Here is a 12,832-nt window from a genome sequence, read left to right on the forward strand (position 1 = left end):
GGGAAGTCTGGCTGTCATAGTTGGCGGGAATCCCCTCTGGAATGAGGTTGGGGAAAGGGTGGGACTGGGGGCCAGGGCCCCCGGGATGGGGAAGGGGGAGGGGAGGGGGCGGAAATTGGTGGATCTAAAAATATCACCAAGCTTCCGGCCCAGAAGGTGGGCAGAGTTTCCAGAACAACAAGGGAGAGGGAGGCCAGGGCCGGAAACCGCCAAGGCCTGAGAGAATGAGAGATTGAGAAAGAGACAGACACAGAGACAGAGATGGGGGGCGGGGTGGAGAGGGAGAGAAAAGGGAGGGGGACAGAGACAGAGAGACAGAGACAGAGATGGGGGGAGAGAGAGAAAGACAGAGATGGGGAGAGAGAGAGAGAGGAGATAGAGAAGAAGGAGAGAAAGAAAAGAGAGAGAGAAGGGGAAGAGAGAGTGACTGATGATCGCGGCCTTCTAAGTGTGTCAGACAACTCAGGAACACCCAGGGCAAGGTGACAGATTGTGTCTCACTGTACCTTTCAGATAAGATTGTGTGTCCATGCCCCCATGGGATTGTACTGGGAAGAAGAGGGGATGGTTTGTGTGTTAGTTACCCAGCCCAGGGCCCATTGGATCTGTCTGCCTTTGAGGGGTTTTGGTGGTGCCCAGTGACATCTCTGCCTCATGATTGCATGTGCTCCCCCCACAGGCAAGGGGAAAGGACAGAGTGTCCTAGTCTGGGTGTCCTCCCCACCCCTGGCTAAGGGGCCAGAGGAATTTCCCAGGCCTGGCAGAAGGGCATGGACCCTCCCCTAGGGGCTGGCCACAGCTGGATCCCAGATGTTCCCTGAGAGGCTAGGTCAGGCCACCTCCCCTCCCCACCAGCCAAGGGCATAGTTGCAGGCCCCTGCTCCGCCCTTCTCACTTCTCCTTTGGGGCTAAAAATACTCTGGACCCTGGTGTCCAGGCCCCACCCCCCCCTTGCACAATCAGCTGATGACGCAGGCAAGCCCAGGGGGAGGAGGAACATGAGGGGCCAGAAACTACCCCCCCACCCCAGCCCAAAGGGGCAGCATGAGGAGAAATCTGTAGATGAGGAAGGCTAACTCCACAATCCCTGCCTACCTTCCATAGGTCCCAGCCTCCACTTCCTGGTCCCAGTCTTATGTTTCCCCTTCCCCAGCAACAGGCAGGGAGGCTTCCCCTAAACTGGGCAATTAGGGTAATTGACTTGGGATTGGCTTCACAGCTCCCCCTTCCCGGCAGGCTCTCTCCAAAGCCTCCCCCCAAACCCCCACCCTGCCCAGTCTGGGACACCCTTCCCTTTTCAGGGTCCTGGAAGCATGGGACCTAAAAGGAATCTTAGACGTCATCGAGAGAAAACAGAAGTCTGAGGAGGGATAGTGGAAGTTTGCCCAAGATCACAAAGAAACTGGGTTTCAGGACCATTGTTCACCAATAGGCTTCCTACAGGAATCCTTCTCAGAGACCCCAGCAGAGGTACCCCTCCTTTCCCCAACTGTGATACTCTTCTGTTTCAGGGATCCAGGGGGATCTAGGACCTTCTCCATTCCCCATTTCAAGTGTCCAAGGTTAGCCCAAGATCAGGTATGTGCTGGGGGCTCGGTAGCTGTGATTATATAACTGGGGGATTTCCTCCCTCCTCCTGGGAGCCTGGGGTGAGTCAGGAGCTGTGTCAGCAAAGCTGGTCTGGCTAGGACCCAAGAGCCCTTCCCCTCCCCCTCCCTTTCCTTCCCCTCTCAGGGACCCAGGCTTTCACCCTAGAGCTCCTCCTCACTTATCCATGTCCCAGTTTTCCTGGTGAAAGGAGATGGAAGGGGCGGGGAGAGGAGTGATCCAGTCAGAGAGAGAACAGAGATCCAGGGCCTGAGATATCCTCCTGGCAGAGACACCAAGAGCCTTAGCTACATCCAGAGACAGAGCTGGCCAGGGGGAGAGACAGAGAGATCCTGCCAGAGAGGGACAGTTCAAGGCAGTGACAGAAGTCCGGGCAGTCACAGAGACCCAGCCAGAGACGGTTCTAGGCAGATAAATTCAGCCAGAAGGAGAGTCTCGGGCAGAAGACGAGGATTCAGACACAAAGATCCAGGCAGGGAAACAGATACAGCCAGAGACGGTGCTAGGCAAAGAGATCCAGCCAGAGGAAGAGTTGCAGGAAGAAGACAAGGATTCAGATACAAAGATCAGGGCCTGCTAGGAGCCTCAGGCTAGGCTGGGCCAGGGCTAGGGAACCTCTAGGTCCTCGAGTACAGCCCTGTGAGGCCCTGTGATGAGGGCTCTTGAGGACCTAAGGGCCATGGGGTGGTTCCCCAGCCCTGGCCTTGGCTGACACCCCATTCCCTTAGCTTCCCTTTGTTGTAGCTCAGTTGGGTCCGACTCTCTGACACACTGGGGCAGGGAAACAAGAGATCCTGCCAGAGACAGTCCCAGGCAGAGACATTCAGCCAGAGGGAGAGTCCCAGAGAGAAGACAAGGATTCAGACACAAAGATCCTGGGACAGGGAAACAAGAAATCCAGCCAGAGACAGTCCTAGGCAGAGACATCCAGCCAGGAGGAGAGTCCCAGAGAGAAGACAAGGATTCAGACACAAAGATCCTGGGGTAGGGAAACAAGAGATCCAGCCAGAGACAGTCCTAGGCAGAGACATCCAGCCAGAGGGAGAGTCCCAGAGTGAAGACAACGATTCAGACACAAAGATCCTGGGGTAGGGAAACAAGAGATCCAGCCAGAGACAGTCCTAGGCAGAGACATCCAGCCAGGAGGAGAGTCCCAGAGAGAAGACAAGGATTCAGACACAAAGATCCTGGGACAGGGAAACAAGAGATCCAGCCAGAGACAGTCCTAGGCAGAGACATCCAGCCAGAGGGAGAGTCCCAGAGAGAAGACAAGGATTCAGACACAAAGATCCTGGGACAGGGAAACAAGAGATCCAGCCAGAGACGGTCCTAGGCAGAGACATCCAGCCAGAATTCCAGAGTCCTGAAACAGAAAGATCCAGACTAATAGTCCCAGGAAGAGACAGAGACAGTCCCAGGAAAAGAGGGAGCTCCAAAGAGGAGTCAGTCCCAAGCAAAGAGATCCAGGCGGAATGAGACGGTTCCGGGAAGAGAGACGGGAGGGGGCGGGGAAGGGGGGGAAAATAGTTGGGTGTAACTGACGACGCTTCCAGACTCAATCCTACTCCCACCTTTTTTCCCCTGGGAGGAGGCACAGACGCAGGCGCAGATGCAGACACCAGTTGGGCGGGGCCACCAACAGATAGCCATCCTCTGGCGCCCCCTGGCCGCCAAGAGGCGAGACTGCTCCCTTTTTCCAGGTCAGAAGGTCAACCTTGGGAAGACTGGAACCAGGCAGCCCTTCCCCCGCCCCGGGCGCAGGCCCTGGAGATGCAGCCGCAGAGAGAACTAGCCGTAACGTAGTTAGGAACCTTTAATTTAAAAAAGCCAAGCCCCGTCCCCTACGTCCCTGCTTCCCTCCCCGCAGAGGCCGTCCGAGGTCAGAGCCCGCCTGGCGCCGGCAGCTTGCCCGTGACCTTGTTGGAGCACTCCAGCAGGGCGTTGTGGATGTCCTTAGCGCAGCCGATCTGGGCCTTGATCATGCTCAGGTACTGCGGGTAGGGCAGGCTCTCGGCTTGCACTGCGTCCGGCTTGGTGGCCGTGGGCACCAGCGTCGGCGAGTGCTTGGCGCTGTCGTAGCTCTGGGACAGGCACTCGTAGGCCAGGCGCTGCGGGGACAGCGGGGGAGGGGCGCAGAGACCAGACCCCGGGAGTCAGTGCGGAACACGTGGGAGGCTTCCCCAGGGGCGAGCCGATGTCAGTCAAGACAGTCCGGGGCCGGGAATAAGCCCAGCGAAGAAGCCCTGCACCAACACGGGGTCGCCTGGCTGGCTCAGAGCTGCCCTCATTGGTCTGAGAAGGGTAATATTCGCCAGACACACCCAGGGGCCTGCTAGGAGCCTTATGCTCTGCTGGAGAACCTCTAGGTGCTCGAGTGCAGCCCTGTGACCGGGGCACTCGAGGACCTAGAGGGCCACGGGTGGTTCCCCAGCCTTGGCCTTGGCGGATACCCAATTCCCTTGGCTTCCCTTTGTTGCTTTGTTGTAACTCAGTTGTGTCTGACTCGGGGCAGAGATACTGGAGTGGTTTGTCATTTCCTTCTCCAGTTCATTTTACAGATAAGGAAACTGAGGCCAGCAGGTTAAGGGACTTGCTCAGGGTCACACAGCTAGTAAGTGTCAATGCCAGATTTAAACTCAGGAAGATCAGTCTTCTGAACTCCAGGCTGTGGGCTCTGTGCACTACAGGGCTACCTAGCTGCCCCAGCTGCCCTTAACACCTCAGTATTTACAGCTGGAAACTAAGTGTGACAAAGACCAGGGGCCCCCACACCATCCCTTGTGGGTCCGTTCATTAGGATGAACAATGCCTTTAGCACGGTGCCTGACGTACAGTGGGAACCACTCAGTGAATATCAAGCTGAATCGTTCAGCTAAATGGTGAAAAGGTAGTTTCCAAAGCACCAAAAGGGAAGGAGAATGAAGTCATCGTTCAACTACAGTAAAATGGAATGCAAAATTTAAAAAGAAAACCATGGTTGAAGAAAGGAGACCCTAAATGCCATGGAGAGACAAGGACTCAAGCTTAGAGGAACACACAGGGGGCACAGAACTGGACAAAACAGGCCCAGGCAAAGAATTAGGAGACAATGTACCACGTGTTAAAAGTGGGCCGATGATCAGAGGAAACAGGACGTAAGAAGTGAAAGTGGGAGCCCACTAGGTCAACCTTTTCATTTTACAGATGGTCAAACTGAGGTAGAGGCCAAGTGATTTGAACCAGGTCACTGCTTGCTAGGGGCCGCCAGGTGGCGCCATAGTGCATGGAGCCCTGGGCCTGGAGTCGGGAAGACTCCTCTTCCCGAGTTCAAGTTCAAATCTAATCCCAGACACTTACTATCTGGGTGACCCTGGGCAAGTCTGTAAAATAAACTGGAGAAGGAAATGGCAAACTGCCGAAGTATCTTTGCCAAGAAAGCCCCGGACAAAGCAAAAGTAAAAACAGATCTAATTAAAAGAGATAAAAGGAAGCTACATCCTGCTAAAAGGCACCATAGACGGTGAAGTAATATCATTACTAAACATATAGGCACCAAGTGGTATAGCATCCAAGCTCTTAGAGCAAAAGTTAAGGGAGTTACAGGAAGAAACAGATAGCAACACTGCACTAGTGTGGGACGCGACTGAAAATGACTGAACAACATATTGCTTCCTGGTCCTCAGAGGAGCCCGGGCTGGATTCCAGGTACTGGGGTGGAATGTTGGCAGAATGACCTAGAGGGCTAACTTTAAGCTAGGAAGACCTGGGTTCAAGATCTGCCTCAGACATTTAGTGGCTGTGTGACCCTGGGTAAGTAAACTTTCAGGGCCCCTTGCCAATTCAAGTCAACACTGGCATTTTTTTAAAGAGTGCTATAAATGTTAGCCTTTATTATTATTATTATTACTATTATTATTGTCATAATTACCAGTATCATGGCAAATGCTATCAATATTATATACAAAGATGGGAGAGAAAATTAGCACAAAGTCACTATCCAAAAAGCATCCTGATGAGTTGGGCCAAACCTAATAAAATAAAATTCATTAGAGATTAAAGTAAAGGCTTCTTTCTTGTTTATTTTGTGGTTAGATTTGTCTAGTTCTGAGAGGGGGAGGTTAAGGTCCCCTACTAGAGCAGTTTTGCTGTCTATTTCTTCCTGTAACTCCCTTAACTTTGCCTCTGAGAACTTGGATGCTATACCACTTGGTGCATATGTGTTTAGTAATGATATTGCTTCCTTGTCTATGGTGCTTTTTAGCAGGATGTAGTTTCCTTCCTTATCTCTTTTAATTAGATCTATTTTTGCTTTTGCTTTGTCTGAGATCAGGATTGCTACCCCTGCTTTTACTTCAGCAGAAGCATAATAGAGTCTGCTCTAGCCTTTTACCTTTTTCTCTGTGTGTATCCCTCTGCTTCAAATGTGTTTACAAGAAACACATTCAACTAGCATTTATTAAGCCCTTACTATGAACTTGGCATTGGAGACAGATAAAAAGGAAGCAAGCCCACAGCAGGGAAACAACTGGTGTATGCAGGATGTATACAGGGTAAACTGAGATAATCAACAGAGGAAAGGTGTAGACTTTAAAGGAGATCAGGGAAGGTTCCCTAAAGAAAGCGGGATTTAAGCTGGGACTGGAAGAAGCCAGGGAGCAGAGATGAGGAAGGAGGGCATTCCTGGCAGAAGGCACAGCCAAAAAAAAAAATGCCTGGAGTGTAGAGATGGATTGTCTAGTTGGAGGAACAGCAAGGAGGCCAGTATAGTTCAGTCACTGAGTTTGTGGAGGGGAGTGTAAGGATACTGGAAAGGTTGAAGGGGGCCTGCTTACAAAGGGCTTTAAAAGCCAAACAGGTTATTTAATCCTGGAGGTAAGAAGGAGCCACTGGAATTTACTGAACAGAGGTGTGACCTGGTCAGCCTTGTGATTTAGGAAGATTATCTGGGTAGCTGAGTGGAGGATGAACTGTGCAGGGGAGAGACTCGGGCAGAACCCCCAGCAGCTCCTGTTACAGTCCAGGCATGAGGGGGTGAGGGTCAGCACTAGAGAGATGGCAGTGGTGGAGAAGGGAAGGGGCAGACTGCAGAGATGTTGGGAAGACAGAATTGACAGGTCTCGGCAAAGCATTGGATGTGGGGGGTTGAGAACGAGGGAGGAGTCACTGTGGATGATGCTTCTGTTTTGAGGCTAGGTAACTGGGAGAAGGGCAGTGGCTTCAACAATAATGGGAACGTATGGAGAGGGGAGAATTTGGGGGAGAAAACAGTCGTTTGGTTTGGGATGTGGTGAGTCTAAAATGTCTACAGGACATCCAAGTTCAAAGATGTCCAACAGACAGATTCTGATGGGGAGAGGTCAGAGCTAGAAAAATAGATGAGAGAGTCATCCGTGTGCATAGGGGTGATCCCTGAATACTGTGCGTTCCCCAAGACTCTTAAGTTGCAGAGTTAAAAAGTGCTTGCCATCCCTGACAGAGGGAATTCCCCAAAGTCAGTATGGCAAACACCATTCTAAAACTCTGTCAAAGTCCGGGGGGGGGGGGGTTTGCTGGAGACACAGAGAGTTGCTAGTACACTGGCCTTGTCGCTTCTCTTCCTTCCCTAGCTTCCTCTCTCCTTCTGTAGCTGCTCTGGCTGTCTTCTCATCTAGCACCCACCTCAGCCCCATTCCCATCCCAACCCTGGACTCATTCCCTACTGACCTGCCCTCAGCCTTGGCCTTTGAGGCAGTATGGTGCCAAGGATTTGGAGTCAGAGGTCCTGGGTTTGAATCTCAGCTATGTCATTTACTGCATGTGTGACCTAAGGCAAATCACTTCCCCTCTCCGGGCCTCAGTTTCCACATCTGTAAAATGGGACTGCACTCAAGGATCTCTAGAGTCCTTTCTACAGCTATGATCCTGTGATGCTCCCCATCCCAGCCCTCACCTTATCCCATCCTGCCTCAGCCCTGGCCTCTTCTCATCTTGCACTCCATCTGGTCTAACTTCTTTTCAGACCAGCTCTATCCTTGGCCCCAGCCTCTAGGCCACTGCCCTAAGCCCAGTTCAAAGGCTTTCCTAGTTTTGGTCCTTAAGAGAGGCCCCATCCATACCTTTGGGCTCCCTCCCCAGCTTGGGGTTTGTTCGCTACAAGGAGGCCCTGGCTGAGAAGAGCCCCCCTTCAGTGTCTTTGTAGGGATGCACCCTTTTGGGGTCCTTGATACTGTATGGTCAGCTTCCCCCTTTCCCAGAATTAAAAAACCCCAAACCCTGTTGAGGTCCCAGGAGGCCCCAAGGGAAGGGAGCCCCTCAGCCGCAGGGAGAGTATTACCAGGCATAGCTCCAGCTGGTCACAGAGGGCATAGAACTCTTCGAGGCTCTTGTCGAAGCGCTGCAGCCCGCCCTCACTGCTCTTCCTGCCGGGGATGGAACAGAAGAAGCAGCTGAAAAGGGCGAGCTCTGGCTTCCAGGGAAAAGTGCAGACCTTGGGGCACCCTGGGGTCCCTGCTAAGGGCCGGGCATGGTCCAGGGGGCGGGGCATGGCTTGGGGAGTGGAACCAAGCCGTCAGATACTCACTGGCCATTGTCGATGTTGGTATTCTGCACCAGGTTCTGGGCTGCCACCTTCATCAGGTTCTGGCATGGGATGGAGAAGGCGGGGTCATGTTCGGCAAGCCGCTCCCAGAGCCGGACCAACTTCCCCCCTCCCCCTAGTCTCAGGGTGTCAAACTCTGAAACTCCAGGCACCGCCTCCTTCCAAACCATCGGGCCAATCATCGACCCTGGGATCCACCTAGTTCCACCTTCTCCTCAACTATCGCCCAAGATCTAGGCCCCTCCCCCCCAACCGGTCTTACTAGACCTCCCACAGTCCGCATGCGCAGATCTGTGGGGGCGGCAGCTCTAGCCTAATCATTCCTCCATTCCCAGGCTCCAGCGCTCTCGTAGTCCCTCCTCCTCCCCTGTTTGCTGCCAATCCCTGGGTTAGCGACGCCAAACATCCAACCCCAGACTCTTTAACGATCCCGCCCCCTCGACAGCCCACCCACCAATGGCCACCCCCGCCTCGTGTCTGGACCCACCTCCCTCGGGGTTGGGGGCCAATCACCTGTAGGCTCTCTTTAAGCTGAGGAATCAGGAGCTTGTAACGCTGCACAGGGTCGAAGTCCTGCTGCTGCTGCTGTAGGAGGCCGCTCTGAGCCGCCTGGATCTGTGAGGCCGCTACAAGCTGTGCCGAGGGAGGCTGCTGCTGCGGTGCCTGAGCCTGCGGGGGCCCCGGAACCGAGGCACCAGTCGATCCTGGGCCGGAGACGCCGGCCGTAGGCGCTTGCGGAGGCTGCGGCGCCGGCTGCGTTGGTGGCGGTGCCGCCATCTTTTCTTCCTTTTATCCGCCGCCTCCAGTTGGTCACAACCTCGGTCACTCAAGGCGATCGCGGATGTGCGTCATTTTTAGGCCTCGCCTTGGCTAACCGATCAATCCCAGCCTCCGAGGAGGGACATTTGGGCCGCCTCTTCCCTCTCCATCATTACAATTCGTGCAAAACCGACCAATCACAACCTTCTCCCTCCTGAAAAACCCGCCTCCTCCCACTGTGGCCAATCCGTCGCCGATTTAAAAAAAAATTAAATCCGAACTACGTTTCCCAGAAGGCATTTCGCCCGCCATCGGTAGTTTGGGCCTTGAGTCCCGCTGGGTCCTCGTTGCCGCCGCCGCTAGGGAGGCCGGGAGGCGGAGCGGCCCACGGGGTTGCCTAGAGAGCCGCCTGCGTGGCTCGCGGGCTGGATCTGGCCCACTTCGCGACTGGTAGTCCTCCTCGTCGTCGTCATGGCGCCTACCATCCAAACCCAGGCCCAGAGGGAAGACGGCCACAGGTGAGAGCGCTGCACCGCCCCCCACCCCGGCCACCCCCCCCCACTCCCCGCCCCTGGAACGGAGGGCCAGCGGAGCGCTACAGACGTCACTGACCCTCCCCGTGACGTCAGCGCACCCCGGTTCTCGGTGACGTCACTGAGTCCTCACCATCCTGAGCTGCTACCCCTTGTTACGAATGGCGACCCCCGCGTTTCTTTCCTCTTCCTCTCTTGAGAGGCTTCTGAAGGGCCTAGCCCAGTCAACGCATTGAGATCCCCTCACCCAGCGCTTTGAGATCGCATCCTTTGGACTCTTTGTAGAGGGGCTGCTAGCTCAGGGAGAGGTGCCCGGGGAGGGGAGGTGCAGGCATCCCCGCGTGGGGCAAAAATGACCCGAATCCTTGTGTCCCCCCAGACCCAACTCCCATAGGACTCTGCCGGAGAGGTGAGTGCAGGGATCGGGGGACCCCGGGGCTGACATGTGTGTGTACTCTTGCGGGGCTGGAGGGAGGGATGACCTACATCTGTGCTGGTGGGGTCGGAGAGCGCACCTGTTATGGATCTTTTGCTCCCAGGTCTGGTGTGGTCTGTCGAGTTAAGTACTGTAACAGTCTTCCAGACATCCCTTTTGATCCCAAGTTCATCACCTACCCCTTTGACCAAAACAGGTGAGTATGGCTCTGACCCCTTCCCCTCCAGGACTTCCTAAGACCTCAGAGTCCCTGGGCAGAGGTTACCGATCCAGCAGGCCCAGAAAGACAGGTCTGGCCCTGCCTCTCCCTGTCTGCTCTGCAAGGGGGCGGGGGTGTCTTCTGGGATGAGGACAGAAGTTCTATGTTGAGGGGAAGACAGGAGAGCCCCAGAAGATCTCAGTCCCTTCCTCTAGGAGAAAGCCTGGTCTCTTACACCTTTCCTCTCCCAGATTCGTCCAGTATAAGGCAACATCTCTAGAAAAGCAGCACAAACATGATCTGCTCACAGAGCCAGACCTGGGAGTCACTATCGATCTCATCAATCCTGACACCTACCGAATCGACCCTAATGGTGAGGCACTGGGGGGAGATGGGGAAAGACTTGGAGAAACCTGTTGTCAGGCCAGACACTCTCCCCGCCTCACAATTCAACTTGTTCCAGTTCTCCTAGATCCAGCAGATGAGAAATTACTTGAAGAAGAAATCCAGGCCCCAACCAGCTCCAAAAGGTAATGTTTTTCTAGGGGGGGCCCTCAGCTCAGCTGTCAAGGGAAGGTCTGGCTGCAATACGGGAAGGTCTTGAAACCCATCCTGGCTTCTCCTCCCCCAGGTCCCAGCAGCATGCAAAAGTGGTCCCCTGGATGAGAAAGACAGAATACATCTCTACGGAGTTCAACCGTTATGGTGTCTCTAATGAGAAGCCAGAAGTCAAGTAAGGGGTGACAGGACAGAGGGGCTGTGGGAGGGGGGGGAATGCGTGCCCTCCATTTCACGGGCTCATTTCTCTCCCCTAGAATCGGGGTGTCTGTGAAGCAGCAGTTCACTGAGGAGGAGATCTACAAAGATCGTGACAGCCAGATCACAGCCATTGAGAAGACTTTTGAGGATGCCCAGAAGTCGGTAATGGGGGGCAGAGACAAGGAGCTGATTCTGGGGGGGGGGTCTTGAAGCCCCATTTTCATGAATTCTTCTGCTCCTTAGATTTCTCAACACTATAGCAAGCCGAGAGTGACACCAGTAGAGGTGATGCCTGTTTTCCCAGATTTCAAGGTCAGTCTGAGAAAATCTGGAGGTGGGAGGGAAGAAGCTGAGTCTCTTGGCCTTCTCTGAACCCCCTTTCCCATCTCTTCCTAGATGTGGATCAATCCCTGTGCCCAAGTGATCTTTGACTCAGATCCAGCCCCCAAGGACACCAGTGGTTCTGCAGCCTTGGAGATGATGTCTCAAGCTATGATCAGGCAAGTCTAGGTAGATGGTGGTGCCTCCCCCAGTGCATCTGTCCTTCCCTTCCAACACTCTCCCTCGACCCTCCAGGGGAATGATGGACGAGGAGGGCAACCAGTTTGTGGCCTACTTTCTGCCAGTGGAAGAGACCATGAGGAAGCGCAAACGTGATCAGGAAGAGGAGATGGACTACGCGCCAGATGATGTGTAAGTGGCAGGGCCGATGGTCACAGGGCCAGAAGGCAGGACCTGGGGAAGGAAGGGCTGACCACCATCTGACTATCCCTCCACAGCTATGATTATAAGATTGCAAGGGAGTACAACTGGAACGTGAAGAACAAGGCCAGCAAGGGCTATGAAGAAAACTACTTCTTCATCTTCCGAGAAGGCGACGGTGTCTATTACAATGAGTTGGAAACCAGGTATGTGGTGTCACCCTCACCCCTTCTGCCCAGTTGTGGCCTCAGGCTGGGTCCCTGATCCACCCTTTGCCCTCCCTGTAGGGTCCGTCTCAGTAAACGTCGGGCCAAGGCCGGAGTGCAGTCCGGCACCAATGCCTTATTGGTGGTCAAGCATCGGGATATGAATGAGAAGGAGCTGGAGGCTCAGGTAAGGGCCCAGGTGTCAAGATGCTGGCAAGGAAGGGAGGCAGGGGAGTCAGCTGCTCAAGAGCTCTTCCTCCTTCCCCACTCTAGGAAGCTCGGAAGGCCCAGCTAGAGAACCATGAGCCAGAAGAGGAGGAGGAAGAGGAGCTGGAGCTGGAGAAAGAAGCCCCAGGCTCCGGTAAGTGCTCTGGGAGCCTGCTGGGATACCTAGGCTCCTGCCTGGCAGAAATCAGGGGGGGGAAGTGTGGCACCAACATCCCCTCCCCTCCATCCCTCCCTCAGATGAAGAGCGGGAGAAAGGAAGCGGCAGTGAGAAGGAGGCAAGTGAAGAGGAGGAAGAGGAGCACTCAGGAAGTGAGAGTGACCGGGGAGAGGAAGAGAAGGAGGAGAGTGAGAAGAGCGGGAGTGGAGAGGATGAGGCTGAGGAAGAGAGCAGCGAGGACGAAGCCCGAGCAGCCCGAGACAAGGAGGAGATCTTCGGGAGCGATGCTGACTCAGAGGACGACGAGGAGGAAGATGAGGAGGAAGAGGATGGGGGAGGTCGAGCCAGGGGGAGCGGGGAGGATGAGGATGAAGAGAGCGGCAGCGAGGGAGGGCCTGGGAGGCGCAGCCCCAGCCCCGCCTTCCTTAGTGCCAGTGACCACTCAGCCCAAGAGGATGGTAGTGAGGGGGGTGCTTCTGACTCCAGCGAGGAGGCCAGCGACAGTGACTGAGGCTCAGCAACCCATTGCAGGCCACCAAACAGGCCAGGAGGGGCTGCGCCTCTCCAGCTCAGGCACCATTCTCAGGACAAAAGGAAAATACCCATTTCTTTTTTTTTTTTTAACTTTTGCTGTCAATAAAGGCACAATGTTTACAAGTTGAAAGCCAGGAATCTATTACCTTTATCCC

The 12,832-nt window shown here is 54.5% G+C and overlaps 2 protein-coding genes across 2 annotated transcripts; one reads left to right on the forward strand and one right to left on the reverse strand.

Moving 5' to 3' along the window:
- Positions 1-3,403: 3,403 nt before the first annotated feature.
- On the reverse strand, positions 3,404-9,356 carry MED29 (mediator complex subunit 29). Its single transcript, XM_036743326.1, has 4 exons — positions 8,678-9,356; positions 8,147-8,205; positions 7,901-7,985; positions 3,404-3,716 (listed from the first exon to the last, which is right to left on the reverse strand). The coding sequence occupies exons 1-4, from the start codon at positions 8,939-8,941 to the stop codon at positions 3,489-3,491; spliced, it is 636 nt and encodes a 211-aa protein (XP_036599221.1). The 5' UTR covers positions 8,942-9,356; the 3' UTR covers positions 3,404-3,488.
- On the forward strand, positions 9,063-12,807 carry PAF1 (PAF1 homolog, Paf1/RNA polymerase II complex component). Its single transcript, XM_036743325.1, has 14 exons — positions 9,063-9,441; positions 9,836-9,865; positions 9,996-10,088; positions 10,343-10,464; positions 10,555-10,621; positions 10,723-10,824; positions 10,907-11,012; positions 11,094-11,162; positions 11,247-11,350; positions 11,427-11,543; positions 11,630-11,758; positions 11,840-11,945; positions 12,032-12,119; positions 12,224-12,807. The coding sequence occupies exons 1-14, from the start codon at positions 9,395-9,397 to the stop codon at positions 12,652-12,654; spliced, it is 1,611 nt and encodes a 536-aa protein (XP_036599220.1). The 5' UTR covers positions 9,063-9,394; the 3' UTR covers positions 12,655-12,807.
- The last annotated feature ends 25 nt before the right edge of the window (positions 12,808-12,832 follow it).

This window comes from Trichosurus vulpecula, chromosome 2 (genome assembly GCF_011100635.1).
Source record: "Trichosurus vulpecula isolate mTriVul1 chromosome 2, mTriVul1.pri, whole genome shotgun sequence".
Lineage (NCBI taxonomy): Eukaryota > Metazoa > Chordata > Mammalia > Diprotodontia > Phalangeridae > Trichosurus > Trichosurus vulpecula.

Excerpts from the sequence above, each read along its gene's own strand:
- MED29 (XM_036743326.1), bottom strand. The coding sequence starts at position 8,941 with ATGGCGGCACCGCCACCAACGCAGCCGGCGCCGCAGCCTCCGCAAGCG. Across the intron at positions 7,986-8,146 it reads ACCAACATCGACAATGGCCA|GAAGAGCAGTGAGGGCGGGC; the intron begins GTGAGTATCTGA and ends CATCCCCGGCAG. Across the intron at positions 3,717-7,900 it reads ACCAGCTGGAGCTATGCCTG|CGCCTGGCCTACGAGTGCCT; the intron begins GTAATACTCTCC and ends CTGTCCCCGCAG.
- PAF1 (XM_036743325.1), top strand. The coding sequence starts at position 9,395 with ATGGCGCCTACCATCCAAACCCAGGCCCAGAGGGAAGACGGCCACAG. Across the intron at positions 11,013-11,093 it reads TTGAGGATGCCCAGAAGTCG|ATTTCTCAACACTATAGCAA; the intron begins GTAATGGGGGGC and ends TCTGCTCCTTAG. Across the intron at positions 11,544-11,629 it reads GACTACGCGCCAGATGATGT|CTATGATTATAAGATTGCAA; the intron begins GTAAGTGGCAGG and ends ATCCCTCCACAG.